General features: G+C 46.9%; 1 protein-coding gene across 5 annotated transcripts in view; it reads left to right on the forward strand.

Moving 5' to 3' along the window:
* Positions 1-16,040, forward strand: part of ASCC2 (activating signal cointegrator 1 complex subunit 2) — a 42,893-nt gene that overhangs the window by 17,181 nt on the left and 9,672 nt on the right. For all 5 annotated transcript variants that reach the window (XM_077307244.1, XM_077307248.1, XM_077307245.1 and 2 more), the window contains 7 exons: positions 147-221; positions 1,663-1,770; positions 6,384-6,452; positions 7,975-8,049; positions 9,434-9,608; positions 11,032-11,246; positions 12,306-12,425. In XM_077307244.1, the coding sequence (XP_077163359.1) occupies positions 147-221; positions 1,663-1,770; positions 6,384-6,452; positions 7,975-8,049; positions 9,434-9,608; positions 11,032-11,246; positions 12,306-12,425 (837 nt within the window). The remainder of the gene's footprint in view (positions 1-146; positions 222-1,662; positions 1,771-6,383; positions 6,453-7,974; positions 8,050-9,433; positions 9,609-11,031; positions 11,247-12,305; positions 12,426-16,040) is intronic.

Raw genomic sequence — 16,040 nt, forward strand, 5'->3', positions numbered from 1 at the left:
AATCTCGTGACCCGCTATTGAGTTGTGGCTCCTCTAGATTCCTCTCTATCGCCAACTTTAGACCTTTACCCCCTTCTTGTCTCCTCTCTGATTTGCATCTCTTAAAAAGCCTTTTATAGTTAAATTTAACTGCGTGTGTTTTGTAGGATTGCTTCGTTTTATGAGCTGGTGATACCTGAGCTGGAGTCTGTAATTAAGAAGAGAAGACATGAGGACAGCAGGTACCTTTCTGAGCTATCTTTACACTTGCAGTTAAGTGCATAGACATGTCTAGGCATGCGTTCAGCACATTATTAGTCCACAACATGGGTTCAAGTCACTGATATTCTTCTTGCAATTTATTTCTTAAAAACATATATCCCTCGCCTTTTTCACCTTGTCTCTCCTCCACGATCCTCAGGGTAGATTAGATGGGAGTCATTAGCTTTTTATCTTTACAACAACCAAGCAAGGTAGGTTAGATTCAAGAGAGACTGGCTGGCCCAAGCTCATCTGATAAGCTTTCTGTCTGACTGGACATTTATATGTTTTTTTTCTCTATTAACTCACTAAGCCTGCTTCCACATAATGAGGGTTCTCTATGTTAACATTCCTTGCCCCTGCAAATGCATTCATACGCTTTTTGAGCTCAGAAGCTTCTAAATGTGGGAATTTTCTGCCACATTCCTCTGTCATTCCCCCCCCCCCCAGCCCGACTTTGCAGTTCCACATTTACACCTACATTGCCTCCCAGGTATGGTCACCATGGTGACCAGTGGCCTTTCTAGTTTTTGTTCATGCATGTTCTATAGCCCTATAGTGGCTCTATTCAAATTGGAAAGGCAAGTGGCAGTAGGTGATTACAGCACAATAGTATATATGCCAATTTATCTTCTAAAAGAAAACCAGTGACTTAATAGGGTGCATTCTTTCTTAAGAGATCGGAGTAAAGCAGGTTTAGGAAACAGCATATTGAAGACAGGGAAAACTTGGAAACAGAACATGGCAGCATGTTGCTATATGAACGCTAAAAAAGGAGCAGTTTGGCAGCCAAGTTGGGGGAAAACCTCCATGTGGGAGCAGCCTTAAGCAAGCCTCTCAACTCATCCCTAGAAGCTGATGATGGACTAGCCTCACTTACAGATCCGTTGTAAAAGACAAGACACATGGAACCCGTCAAAATGCTACATAAATGCTAAGTAATATGTTAAAAGAGATAGTCATGAGTAAAAATGTACTTAGATACAGCTCAGTTTGCTCCTTAACAGGTTTGCCTTTCTTCTTGTAGGAGATTTTTTTTAAAAAGGCATGTACTTCCTGCAGTGGAATGGCATAGCCCATGATGCTTTCTCATTTGCGCTTCATTCTGTTGAGCACATAGACCATTCTTGTGGCCTTTGCAACTAGGCCAGCGACTCCACTGAAAGAAGCAGATGCCAGAACACTATTCTGTTATCTGCTGGGGGTAGATGGCAAACTGCATCTGATAACATTAGCAAAAGTTTTAGGATGGGCACAAAAGTCTTGAGATTCAAACCCCGGTTCCCTGCTGCTGCTCCCGGATAAATAGTTTTTCTCTTCCTGCTCAATGCAAATTGGTGTTTTACTACCCGACAGCTCCCTTGTCTTCCTTGTTGGAAATAAATCAATTTTCTCTCTGTTGTTGTCCTTGTCCCTTTCTAGCTTAATGCTGGATGTGTGGACGAGGCTGTCTCATTCTAGAAAGAAGATGGTGGAAGTTTTCCATATTATTGTCAACCAGTTGTGCCTTCAGCCTATTTTGGAAAGCAGGTACGTTTCTCACAAGGCTTAGAAGAAGAAGAAGAAGAAGAAGAAGAGTTGGTTCTTATATGCCGCTTTTCCCTACCCGAAGGAGGCTCAAAGCGGCTTACAGTCGCCTTCCCATTCCTCTCCCCACAACAGACACCCTGTGGGGTGGGTGAGGCTGAGAGAGCGCTGATATCACTGCCCGGTCAGAACAGTTTTATCAGTGCCGTGGCGAGCCCAAGGTCACCCAGCTGGTTGCATGTGGGGGAGCGCAGAATCGAACCTGGCATGCCAGATTAGAAGTCCGCACTCCTAACCACTACACCAAACTGGCTCTCTTAGTGGTAGAAGGTCTAGGAGAAAACAAAAGGAAGCAGTACTCCACACAAGGTATAATTAATTTGCTGCCACAAATTTATTTAATTCGTTTACATCTCTCTTTTCTCCTTGAAGGGAGCCCAAAGTGGTTTACATCATTCTCCTATCCTCTGTTTTATCCTCACAACAACCTTGCGAGGTAGGTTAAGCTGAGACAGGGTGACTGGCCCAGTGTCACCCAGCAAGCTTCTTTGGTAGCAGTAGGGATTCCAACCTGGATCTTCTAGATACTAGTTCAACACTCATAACCACTAGATATTTGTCTGGTTCTGTAAGCTACTCTGATCTTGTTTTGGTGGAAAGGCAGCGTGTAAACGTTTTAGTCAAATAAATGAGAGATAAATGGAGCTTTCATACACAGGGGGCAGTGGAATTGGATCCATGGGGAAGACTTCATGAAAAGAGCTGAAGGAGGGTCAATTTCCTTACCTTCCCCTTCTTAAAGCATCCTGTCATTCATCTTGTATTTACAGCAGTGGTCCCCAACCCCCGGTCTGGAGACCGGGCCCAGTCCGTGGATCAGTTGGTACCGGGCCACGGCTCCTCCTCGTCCTCCTCCCCAGCTGCTGATACGAGGGCTGCCCTGCCAGTCTGCCGCCGGCTCACCTTTGGTGCTCTCTAGCGGCTGCCATGGCTGGGGCTCCCCCTTGGCATGGTACTGCGTGGCACTGTGCAGCTGCTGCTGGCAGCACCCCCCAGCGGGCAGCGGGAAGTCAGGGGTGGCAGCGGGAAAGCAAGCGGAACAGGTGCTCAGGCGGCAGCAGTGATGTCCCTCGGCAAAAGACTACCCCACCCCCCGGGCCTCAGTAAAATTATCAAGCGTTGATCGGTCCTCAGTGATAAAAAGGTTGGGGACCACTGATCTACAGGACCACCTCTTCCCCCAAAGGGACATTATCTGCTCAAGATCCCCAGCCCCAAAGATATCAAACTGGCCTCGACTAGAGTTGGGCCTTTTCAGCCCTAGCCCCAATCTGGTGGGATGCTCTCCTTGGGGAGATCAGGGCCCTGAGGGACCTTGGACAGTTCCACAGGGCCTACAAGACCGAGTTGTACAGCAAGGCTTATGGCTGAGGCCTAAAACGATGTCGAAATCCTGGCCACCCTGTTCAAAACACCAGCCAGGTCTACAACAGAATCTGAAATTGAGGCCCATATCAATCCTTGCCCTAAAAGGAGGAGGCGGTTATGGAATTAAGAGATCTTTTATGGATATTAACAATATAATGTTTTATTGAGCTTTTTTTTATTGTTTTAAAATTGTTGCTACCCGTCCTGAGGCCCCAGGGAAGGGCAGGCTATAAACAGAATTTTATTAGTAGCAGTATCTTGAAAACTCCTCTCATTAATAATAATAAAATTGATTTATATCCCGCCCCTCATTCCGTATCTCGTGACAGCTAACAGCATGAATAAAATGCAGCATAAATACATAAATAAAACTGTAAAGTATGAGTCTACACAGTCAATAAAACGAGGAGTAATAACCTTCCGTAGTCATGAATCAACCCAGTACTTGTCAGGGCGGTTCCCACTGGACGGTGAAAAGGGGAGTGTGTATGTATGGATGAAGGAGGCAGCCCATAGTTGTTTGTTTATATCTGCTCTGGTCTCAACCAAAATCTCAGTGGAAGAGCTCCTTTTCACAGGCCCCGTGGAACTGCTGGAGCTCTGACAGGGCCCTGATCGCACTTGGGAGCTCATTCCACCAGGTGGGGGCCAGGGCTCAAAAGGCCCTGGCCCTGATCAAGGCCAGACACACTCCTTTGGGGCCGGGGATCACAAGCACTTCGGGGGAAATATTCAGATAGATGGTCCTTAAGATATGCTGGATCCAGCCCGCATATGGTCTTAAAGGTTGGCCGAGCCTGAGAAGCAAAATGAGCAACGGAATGGATAGTGGAAGCCATGATGGATAATGAAGTAAAATCACCCTTTTCCCTCCTCTGCTGTTTTTCTCTGTGGCAGAGAGGACGTGATTTCGCTTGGTACTTGCATGTCACTATATGCCTCGTGGTACGTTTCGCTGGCCAGACGAGGGTTGTGAGCAACCAGATCTGGGATGAGTGGTTTGCAATGCCCAGGGCCCATGCTCTGTCAGTTACTGAATCTGGATCCTAAATTGTAAAAAGCGGGAAAACTGAGCCCAAGAATGGAAGGACCGGGCGATTCCTATTCAGCCTGGCCCATCCAGTCTCTTCAAAGCCTCTGAACTAGCCAAGCTGAGCATCTGTAAAAACAAGGAGTGGCTGATGCTGTATCCACCTGTTTCCTTCTGTGCCTGAAGGGCTCTCTGAGGCTTCAGTACCCATGCAGTTCCAGGAAACTCAGTGAGCTGGATTGCAGCCCTGCATTCAAAGGGTTCCTGGTTCAGACTCTGAAATTCTGATACACTTTTCCTTGCTGGTCAGTTCCCTTGCAAGGTAGGAATGTTTTGTGCATATGAAGAGTGCAAGAAATGCCACCTGGCAAGGTTTATCAGTCTCTTCGCGAGAGAATCAGTGAACACAAATTGGACATAATAAATCTCAAAATTTAGAAGCTGGGGTGAAACATTTTTATCTCCTAGATTGCTGTTGTCGAGATTGCTGTTGTCCAAAAGAACCAAAACAAAAACACCAAAGAGTGTGAAATTACTGAATTAGAATTTATAAAATAAACTCTACATGTCATCCTGATCGAAACAGAGATGTGTGTTTCCTCAATCACAATAATAAAAATAAAAATAGAATAGTTGCTTCTTATATGCCGCTTTTCTATACCAGAAGGAGTCTCAAAGCGGCTTACAATTGCCTTCCCTTCCTCTCTTCACCAGAGGCACCCTGTGAGGTAGGTAGGGCTGAGAGAGCCCTGATGTTACTGCTCTGTGAGAACAGCACTATCAGGACTGTGACAAGGTCACCCAGCTGGCTGGGGGGAATCAAAACTGGCTTGCCAAATTAGAAGCCACTGCTCTTAATCACTACACCAAGCTGGCTCTCGCCTGCCTTTCTGAGTTGCTCAGGTCAGGAATCCCAGATGGTTTTTTTTAGTATCAGGGGCTGATCTTTCTGTCTCCCCAGTGGCAAGGCCAGCTGTTCATTGGTGATTGTTATTTTAGACCCCAACCATAAGCCTGTAAGACAGGGGTAGTCAAACTGCGGTCCTCCAGATGTCCGTGGACTAAAATTCCCAGGAGCCCCTGCCAGCGAATGCTGGCAGGGGCTCCTGGGAATTGTAGTCCATGGACATCTGGAGGGCCGCAGTTTGACTACCCCTGCTGTAAGAAGTGCTCTGTCTTACAGGCCCTGCAGAACTGGTTAAGGTCCTTCTGGGCCCTGATCTCTCTCAGAAGCACATTCCGCCAGACTGGGGCCAAGGTCGAAAAGGTTGAGGCCAGTCTCACTTCCTTTATCGCTAATAGATCTATGGGACCCATTTTTTTAAACGTTTTAATTGGCTGTTTAACACATTTTATTGGATCATAATTTTGTAACCATTTCCACGTTATCGTTCCTCCCTTTCTCCCTTCCACTGAGATTTACACTTGAAAAACTCGTGCTGCCTTGACCGTAAAGGCCAACACGGCTATCACTTTGCGATTTCTTCAGTGTTGCCCCCGTGCCAAATACATACGTGCATTTGATGAGTTTTTCGAACTCCTCCAAACGCTCTGCTGCTTTGTCTGTCCTGAAGATGAATTCTCCTGTGGCACCTTGTCAAATGGCTCACTGGAGCTTTAGCAGTAATTGGCTTCGTTTTGACACTTGCTGTTCGAAAGGAGAATTCTCATGAATATTTAGGATTCTGCCAACCAAGCAGCTTGGATTTCTGACCCCAGGATCTTTTTTCACCCAGAACATGCATAATGTCCCTAGACCAGGCTTTCGTGAACCTCTGCGGTTTCTTGGTAGACCTGGAAGTCCCAGTGAGAATTAATGATTTTTTTAGTATATTTTTAAATTTAAAAAATTATCCAGTAATAGTACCATATATAGTTATGTTGACCCCCCCCACCACACACACACACACACACAAAATGGACAATAATGGGCCTGGAAGGGTTGGAAAGGGGAGGGCTCCCGATCATAAAATGACTTCCAGGGGCGCGGCTGGGAGGCGTGGCCTGATGACATCACTTCTGGGGTTTCTCAAAGCCTGAAGAATGTATCTGGCGTCTCTCAACGGTAAAAAGGATGAGAGAGGCTGCCTTGGACTAACAAGCTTGGTCAGAAATTTTATAAATTGCGATTACTGTTTTCCTTCTCCCCTAATTACAGCCATGATAATGTTCAGCCCTTTATCGAAGAGTTTCTGCAGATCTTCACCTCGGTGCTTCAGGAGAGGCGGTGAGAACTGGGGGGGGGGGGGGGGTGGACCTTGGGTGGAAGAATACATGCATTTATCCAGATGTTTGTTTTTGAAAGGTCTTGTAATCATCTGGAGGGTTGCTAGGAGTTTTGGAATGCGTTTTGCAAAAAAAAAAAAAAGAACCCAATAGTCACACTCTCTAGAAAAAGTTTGAGTCCAGGGGCACCACTAAGACCAACAAATTTTATGCCAGGTGTTGGCTTCTGTGTGTCCAGTAGAACTGACTGTACCGGAGGGAACTGCTCCTTTCTCCATGCTTTCAAATTGTGTTCTTAAAAGCTGTCAAAGGGCATCCAGAACTGTTTAATCCTATTTCCTGTGTTACTTTGAGGGGGAATGGTTTGGGGCGGGAAGCTGTTGCTGTCCCCCAGTCCTGCTTTGTAGGATCTTTTATTTGTATGATCCCAATCTATCCTCTGTGCCAGGCTTCCTCATGAAACCCTGGGATTTCCTGATGGCCCTGGAAGGGTTTCCTAAATGAGTGAGAGTTAATTCATTTGTTAGATATTTTAAAACATTTATCAGGTGATATGAGCATATATGGTCATGTCGACCCACCCCCTCCCAAAATGGCCAATTATGGGCCTGGAGGGGGTGAGAAAGGGGAGAGGCCTCAGGTGGGCGTGTCCACAGCTCTGCTTCCCAACCATAGTCTGCATGATGGCACCACTTATGGGGTTTCTCGAAACCTGAAGAATGATTCAGGTGTTTCTCAATGGTCAAAAAGTTGAGAAAGGCTGCTCTGTGCTGCTCTCATGGCATCTGAGAGGCTTGAACGGCACGGCAATTAAAGAAGTGACCCAATGCGACATAGTCACTCAGTGCATTGCATTGTGACTGTGTGTTTGTCTGCCACCAGAAGCCAGTTAAACTCCTGAGCCAGTTTTGCAAGGCAAGTAGATACAATAGGATGCTCTCCCCCAGTACCCAGAAGAATTCTTGCCGTGTTCCTATTAGGCAACCGGAAACCACATGCTTGTTCCTATGGAAGGACTTCCTGTGTCCCCTCTAGAACAGCAAAAAAGGAAAGAAAGCAATGGGTCAGTGTTGCACTTTAGAATGCTGCTGTAAGACCTGACCACAGGAGGTTGGTTTTTATACCTTCTATTTGACTACCTGAAGGAGTCTCAAAATGGCTTTTGATCACCTTCCTTCCTTCTCTCCACAACAGATACCCTGTGAGGGAGGTGAGGCTGAGCTGAGAGAGCTCTGACAGGACTGCTCTGTGAGAACAGCTCTAGCAGGACTGTGACTAGCCCAAGTTCACCCTGCTTGGCTGCATGTGGAGAAGCGGGGAATCAAACCCGGCTTGCCAGCTGAGAAGCGGCCCCCCTTAACCACTGTACCAAGCTGCTAAAAGAAGCTAGTGTGTACACCCCTGGCAATAATGGCTTGATCATACCCTTTTCAGCTTTCCCGGAAAACTCCAGACTTCTTGAATGCCATGCCACAGTTGCTGAAGCCCTTTGGTATGTACATTTCCGTGTTTTGTTCTTGCAGGTTTCTCCGTGACTATGACGAGTTGTTTTCTGTGGCAGATGATGTAAGCCTCCTGCAGCAAGCTTCCTCCAGTTTGTATCCTTGGCCATTAAAAGAAAAGTAACAGCAGCCCTGTTGGACTGGACCAGAAGTCAACATCCCAGCCGGATTATTTATCTTATTGAAAACATTTGTTTCTTCTCCCTGCCCCACCTGCCTCCAAAAATCCAGTCTGAAGCAGTCAGTGCAATCCTTAAGCAATATAATCAATCTGGCTGCAATTGCAAAGGGGCTAAAACAAGCCAGCGGCCGAGTGTAATGGGGAAAAGAATAAATTAGTAAAGGGATGAAGTAATCCGAAGCACTGGAATAAAAAAAGGCAAAATGGAATGCTAGGAATGTGACCAGGAAGCCCCTGGGGGAATTGATTCAAGAGATGTGGCATGGAAGGAACGAAGACCCTATCTGTGGTCACTGAAAAGGTGGTAAAGCTCTAAGACTCAGGGGTAGTCAAATTGCAACCCTCCAGATGTCCATGGACTACAATTCCCATGAGCCCCTGCCAGCGAACGCTGGCAGGGGCTCCTGGGAATTGTAGTCCATGGACATCTGGAGGGCCGCAGTTTGACTACCCCTGCTTTGACTACCCCTGCTGGGAAGCCCACCACCACAATACCTTCCTTGCCATTGCTGCCCAGCAACTCCTATTCAGAGCAGCCTTTTCCAACCTTTTAACTGTGGAGGAGCCCCTGAAATAAATTTATAGGCCTCAAGGACCCCCGGAAGTGATGTCAGCTGGCCACACCTCCTTGCCACACCCCTGGAAGTTACATAACAACCCACAGCCTTTGCCCTACTTACGCGCCCCCCCCTTTACTACTACTTACAACTACTTCTACTACTACTACGATGGCTCTGCCTCACGTAGGCTGGAAAGAAGGTCAGGACCTTTAAAGCCCTCACTGACCTTGGACCTGGGTATTTGTAGAATCATCCACACCTATGTAAATCTGCCCTTAGCTTGAGATCAGTAACCTGGCCTCTCTGGCCAAGATTCTGAGTTGATGAACAGACAGACAGGGCCTTCTCTGTAGTTAGCCCTGTGATCTTGATTCCTCGTTTTGGAGATTCAGTTGTCCCTTCATTGATAGCCTTCTGCTGTATGGCCTTTCTCTGCACAGGCTTCTCTGCCTGCATCAGATTGTGACACACCAGCCTTCTAACATAAACAGGAAGTGAAAGCTGTTTCTTATCTTTGCTTATGTTCTTCCCCGAATTCTGTGGTTTTAGCAGGCTTCCACAACCTATTAAGGATGGCTATCGCCCCAATCTCTTGTCTGTGCTTGGCCAGTTTTCTGTTTCTGCTTTGGCTCAACTACCAGCTTAAGGCCTTTGTTCGCTGGGGTGCAAACGGCGATATGGGTGACAGTAGAGTTTGCTATGTGTTTCAGCCAGCAGCATGCCCTTAACACGTGTGTAGAGATGAAACCCGGACAACTTACATCCTGCAAGCTGTGGAAGGTGCCTGGGAGGGAGTAGATAGGAGGAAACAAACGGCGAAAGGCCCACCCATGCCAGCAGAAACAGCTGGAAGTTCAGCAACGCCGCCCAGCAGCAACGAGGGCTTGGAGAGGCTCATGGAAGATCCTGCAGAGGTGTGTTCGCAGAGTACGCTTAACCTTGCCTTAGTCACGAAGGTGAGGGTGGCAATATGAGCTGCCTTGGTGTGTCACGGTGCTCACGCATGCATTCACGAGCATTAGTCTGGCCTGCTTGAATTTCACACCAGAAGCTCTTCAGCTCAAATGGGGTAGCTGTCAAAGATCGTCATGGGCTGCAAATAGAACCCCCCCCCTCTCACCCTGCAATCAGGACAGTTATCTGCAGTCAAACTCTAACTGCAGTCCTTCCAGCAGCTGTGCAGGAGCTCTATTTCTGGAGCCCCTGCACCCTTGTGCAAAGCAATAGGCCTTCTGGAGCCTAGACAGCTTGATCAGCTCTTTGCTTTGCTCTCTGCCTCTCCCTGTCCTTCCAAAGGGAAGACTTGAAGCCTCAGGGCACTGGCTGTTTGCATCTTACAGATGCTGCCTCTGCTTGCTCCTACTTCATCCCCAAATATGCAGAAGCAAAAATGAACTGAGAGGGGTCGGTTCCAGTGAAGAAACAAATATGAAATAGTACAGATGCACTGGGACACCAATACGGCAATAATAAATCCAAACAGAGTTGTCTCTCTTCAGTTTCAGTTGTTTTTAATTCTTACTTCATATAAGTCCCAATGCATTTCGCCTGCTGGCTTTGTCAAGGGACAAATTATTAGTGTTTCAAACAAACTTCATATAAGCAAATACAACATCCAAATTGAATTCAAGGGGACTGGTTGGCTGACTGGCTGTTAGCAAAGAATTATCATATGGCTGTATTTGGATGTTGTGACACAGTTTACTAATTTAACAGAATTAACTTTTGCTTTATATTCCCACTGTCATGACGGTAGCTCATAGTCTGAGGAAGAGTGCTTGCACTCGGAAGCTCACGCCTGGAACAAATCTTTGTTGGTCTTCAAGGTGCTCCTGGACTCTGATTTTGTTCTGCTACTTCAGACCAACAGGGCTACCCACTTGAATCTTGCTTTTCTAGCGTACAGTTTTTATCTTGTCCCACAGTCAGATCATTTGGCTCTACTGCTGCTTTGGAAAAGGGCTGGTCTGCAAAAGACCCATATTTCTTTACCTGAGGGGTACTGATCACACAGGGTGGGTCATGGAACTGCTTCCAGAGCAGGGCAGCTTATCATAGCGAGGGTTTCCTAGGAAAAGGTAATCCTGGCCTTCCCTTGGGAAGCCTTCTTTGCCCTTAGTCTTTTTCTGTGGTCCTGAACCAGAAGGACTCGGTCTCTTTGACGAATGGGTCCGTGGTGAATTTAGTGGCTTTCTGAGTGTTTGTTTTATCTGCTGTTTGTTCTGTGATGTTCCTCACCCTGTTGTTGCTGTCCCCCCCCCCCCGGCATCCTGCTTCTTTTTAAGCATTGTGATCCTCCTGGAGTAACACGTTGCCTGTTGTTCTTGACATGCCTAGTGTGCTGGAGCAGCCGCGATGCCCGCAGCCAGGGTCTCTGGGGTGGAGCTGGATTCTCTGATCTCCCAAGTGAAAGATTTGTTATCTGACCTTGGAGAGGGCTTTGTCCTGGCCTGCCTGGAAGAGTACAACTACGATGTCGAACAGGTGATCAACAACATTCTCGAAGACAAACTAGTGGCATCCCTGAAGAAGCTGGACCGTGCCATGCCAAGGTGGGGCTGAAACAGGTTCTTTGCCTTTTAACGGCCTTTTTAGCATCCCAAAATCAAATGCTTGAATGGCTTGTATACTTGGGGGGGACAATGGCCATGGAACCCCATCCTTTTTATGCAGACATTTGATTGGGGGCGAAGAAGGAACATGCACACAAGGTGATTTTGGACATTTTAAATTACGGTATTGTTGTCTGCCTTGGGGGTCTGGGGAATCTGACACATTTTTTTTTAAGGGAATAAGAGTCTTCCCCCTGTTCCCCAGAGTTTCTATATCCTTCCTGTCCTGGAGACCAGTTTCTTGTTTCTGGGAAGAGTGGATGCAATTTTCAGTTGGGAAAACAATTCAGGGAGGAAAGGCTTCCATTAGCTTTCTTTCTTAAAATCCTCAACCAAGAACCATCGGCATCCCTGGGACTGGGGCCCTGAGCCACTGGTGGTGGGGGGAACACGGGAGGTGGAGGAAAGGGTTTTATTTTTCTCGTTGCCGGAAGAAGGTAGGATTTGGTTTTTTCGGGATTCTATTCTTCTTGTAACCTGCCGCAAGTCATTTTTGAGAGCGGTGAGTAAGAAATCAAATAAGTAATCATAAATAATAATAATCCTAAAATTGGAATTCTGGTCCTAGAACCCTTGGTGTCACATGGAATTCAATCCCAGGTTAGAACGCGAGGATTTCTTGGGTTTTTAAATTTTATTTATTTATATATTCAATTTCTACCCTGCCACTTTCTGTAGACTCGTTACATAAAACAGATAAAAACTCCAATAAAAGCAATCCCCTTAAAAACATAAAACTACAAGAATATGGCATAATCCCCCCCTCCACCCCTATTATCAGCCAATTGTCATAGGATGGGAGGATCGCATGGTGGTACCCCGGCCTCAACCAAAGACATGGTGGAAGAGCTCCGTTTTACAGGCCCTGCAGAACTTGGGACAGCTCTGTCAGGGCCCTCAGATGTTCCAGGAGCTCATTCTGCCAGGTTGGGGCCAGGACTGAGAAGGCCCTGGCCCGGGTCGAGACAAGATACTGATCTTTTGACCTGTTTTCCCCAGGCCGTTGAAACAAGATCCAACCCCTCTAGTCACTGCACGAGGCAATATTTTCCAGAATGATGAATTTGATGTTTTCAGCAAAGATTCTGTGGACCTGTCCCGGGTACAGAAAGGCAAAAGGTGAGTTACCTGTTCTGTGCCCCACAGGCATTCATATAACAAGCATTCTAATTATCTTATGTAACACCAAAGGTTTTCCTGGTGAGTTTGGGATGGGCTAGGAAAACATCATCGTATCAGTTTTCCAGCTGCTGGAAGTGTTATTCCTTGTTCCGAGCGTGTTCTGATTGCAGTCTCACGGAATGCAGTAGTGGGACTGTTTGCGTCATTTTCTCAGCGACAGTGACTCTTGGCCTTCTAAGGGGGGAAATGCGGGAATCTTTCTAAAGCCCTCTCCCCACTGTCACTGGTCCTAACAAACTGGCAGCCGTCAGTGGTTGCATTTCAATTTTTTTTTTAAGAGAGTGATCTCTCCATCATGATGTGGCATTTGTCTCAGTCTATAAGGGGCCATGTCAAATTTTTTGTCATCTTGCCCTTCCGGACTGACGCGTGACACTGCAAATCCATGTTCAGATCCCCAGGCATGTAATTTTTAGCTGCAAAAAGGCACCACAGAGGGCCTGATACAGAGCAGGGTTGAAATGCTATGGAAAGACAGTCTGAGTCTTTCCCCTTCTAGCTGTTTCTTTTTATTGGGCTTCTCCATTTTAAACTCCAAGACAGTTGCCTTTAGTTTGCTAGTCTTTTTCCTTCCTGGTGCTTCAAGTGAGTGAATTAGCACTCCCATTCCCCAGTTTGCAACCTTGATCACTATATTCCCACACAGCTAATTTGGATCTGTGGATCCAGATGCAGATCCCAAGCCCCATGCTCAGTCTGGTGCGAAACGCTCTTCCAGAAGATACTGCAGCGCCTCCGGAGGCAGCACATGCCTTGTGTGTTTCTGAACATCCCTGTTGCAATGCTGCCTGGCTGGCTTGACAGGAAACAATTACTGAAGTGTCATCAGCCTTTTTTTGCTGAGCATCAGCTTGAAATTTTCTTTTTAACCTCTTCAGGTGCGCGTGAGCCAAGCCAGATATTGCAAAGTGCTCTTGGGGGTGAGCAGCCAGATTTGGGGTCAGAGGTTACCCCTAAATGCAATGCTTAAGTAGCAAGACAGGGGTGCTTGAAAGCTCATTTTCCCACATTGCATGTAAGTGCGATGGCGGCACGGAAAGGCCGCCAAGGGTGGAGCTGCGCCATGTAGGTTCCGTGCGCTTCCAGGGAAGGCTTTCATTAGGCACCGTGCCCCAGGAAACTGGTCATTCCAGACCCACCTGCACCCGAGACATGATCTTTCACCACTGGTATGAGGAGAATGCAGAGATGTGGAACTTACAGACCCAAGTAACTCATACATTCCCGGGAGCAAAACATTACCAGCTGTGTCATTTAGAAAAGGGATTTCCACATAGTTTTGCAGAGGAAGTGCTTACATAAGGCCTCGATGGATGGGTGCACGAAGGGCTCAGCGTTGATAGGAAGAGGCGGCTGCCAAAGCTGCTCTTGAATGAGTATCTGCAGGATTAGGAGCCAGTGTTATCAGCATGTTCTAGGTGCCACTGGCTGGGAAATTTTAAGGCATCTTGCAGAAGAGGCTGCCAAAAATCATTTGCTGGCTGCAAGAAAAGCTATTAGTCTGAGGGAAGAAAGGCGTCCAGAAAATGGCAGCTGTGCAGAGAAATCTGGAGGCAGGTGTGGGAAGATGGCCATGCCAAGATAGATAGATACCTTTATTTCGGTCAACAACTAGTACAAAATACAAAACAGTCAAACACTATATAAGATGGATTAAAAGTTCCAAAATAATGTGTTCAATAAATCCGTCCTAACTCTTATACCTATTTAGCCAGGCACTTCTACGTTTAATTGCTAATCTTGCATATTTGGCAACAATATGGGATAAATTCCCAGCAGCTCTTAAAATATTCAAAACGAAGGCCCTGGTGCAAATGTTATATGGAGCTCCACTGACAATCACCGCCAATACAATTCGCCTGGAGCAGGGGTAGTCAAACTGCAGCCCTCCAGATGTCCATGGACTACAATTCCCAGGAGCCCCCTGCCAGCATTTGCTGGCAGGGGGCTCCTGGGAATTGTAGTCCATGGACATCTGGAGGGCCGCAGTTTGACTACCCCTGGCCTGGAGAGAGTCCCAACCAAATTTTTGAGAAATCTTCTGCAGCTCCCCACAATTGTCTCTAATGCTGCAATGCGTGTGGAGTCAGGTTTGACCCTGGTCGAGGCAAGTTTATGGTCAACTGCAATATTGTCTTGGCTAAGGCTGATCTTCTTTCCCAGGGGTCTCTCCTACCTAATATTATTTGACACGTTTACTCCTCCATGGGCCATGCCAAGACTTGAGTCTAATCGGGAAACATCGCTATCTAGACTAGGTCAGCAAGAGCTGTAGAGCTGGCTGTAATGTCGACAACATTGCCTCTGTTATGTGGATCTGTGCTCTTCCATACAGGCCAGGACCATTTACATTGGGAAGCTCCCAGCTCGAACCATAATAAAGCCTGTTCCTACAGCCCAGATATGTGAGTTTTTCCACACCTTTTCACACCCGGCCCTTGCTGCAAAACATTTGTAATAAATGGCAGTGGGACAGCTCAGCTCTCTTCGCCAGCCACAAAAATGTTGACATAGAGAGAGAGGGTTGTGGGGAATTAGACTCAAATGACTTTCAAATAAGTCTGCTTCCGCCTGTTTTGGCTTAAGCGCTGTGTGGTGACTTCCTGGTTATATCATGGGTTTAATGTTGCTTGCCAGGGTTTGCAAGGCATGGGAGATGCTGTCTTCGGTGTGCTTTCATGTTCGTATCCTTTAGCCAGGATAATAGGATCTTGGTGCAGAGCACAAAGTCATGCATGTCCTCTGCTCCCACTGGAAAAAAAAGGGTAGCATTTTGTGATTGTAGCGGAGTGTGCGTGCGCACGCTTTATTAACTATTGTTAAGAATATTGCAGAGCATAAATTACGTTCCTGGCTGCGGCTGTACATTGCACCTCCCACATAAATGAGCCTGAAGAAGCCGTACAGTCCAGCATTGCATGAATGTGCAGCGTGGTTTTCTTTGTACAAGAATGACAAGGCGAAAGTGCAGAATGATGCCATTCTAAGTCATCAAATGACTGCCCAGAAATGATGAAATTGGGCAGGCTTTACATGAGGGCCAAAAGCACTTTCTGATCGTAAGTACGGGCTGGATAACCCTTCCCCAGCACCTCCCTCCCAGCTGTGGGGTTTGTTTGGTTTTTGCCTTTCAATTAAGGGCCAGAGGTGCTACTATTTTGGATGGCCCACCAGCTTGCTGTTGCGGCGTTCCACAGCCACAGGTTGTTGGAGCTTTGCCTTTTGCGTCTGCGTAATAGTGCACATTACAGTCATCCAGCATTCAATGCAGAAATGAACAATATACTTGTAGATTCCATTAGGGGGCGCTGTTCACCTGGAAATGCATCTTCGCTGCCGGATTCCTCCACTCCGTTCTTGGATACAGGACACCCCGTCCTTGCAAGTCCCAGCCCATTTCCAATTTGACTAATTGCATCTGGCATCCCTTGAAACTCCCTGCTCCAATTTCAGCCTCCTGTGGCTGCTTTCATCTTGGCGGATGCTGCTAAATTGCTGCAGCCGGAATTGCTTAAGCAGTCCTGAGAGAGGCTTAATTCAGGGAGCCGTATC

Source organism: Paroedura picta, chromosome 13 (assembly GCF_049243985.1).
Source record: "Paroedura picta isolate Pp20150507F chromosome 13, Ppicta_v3.0, whole genome shotgun sequence".
NCBI lineage: Eukaryota > Metazoa > Chordata > Lepidosauria > Squamata > Gekkonidae > Paroedura > Paroedura picta.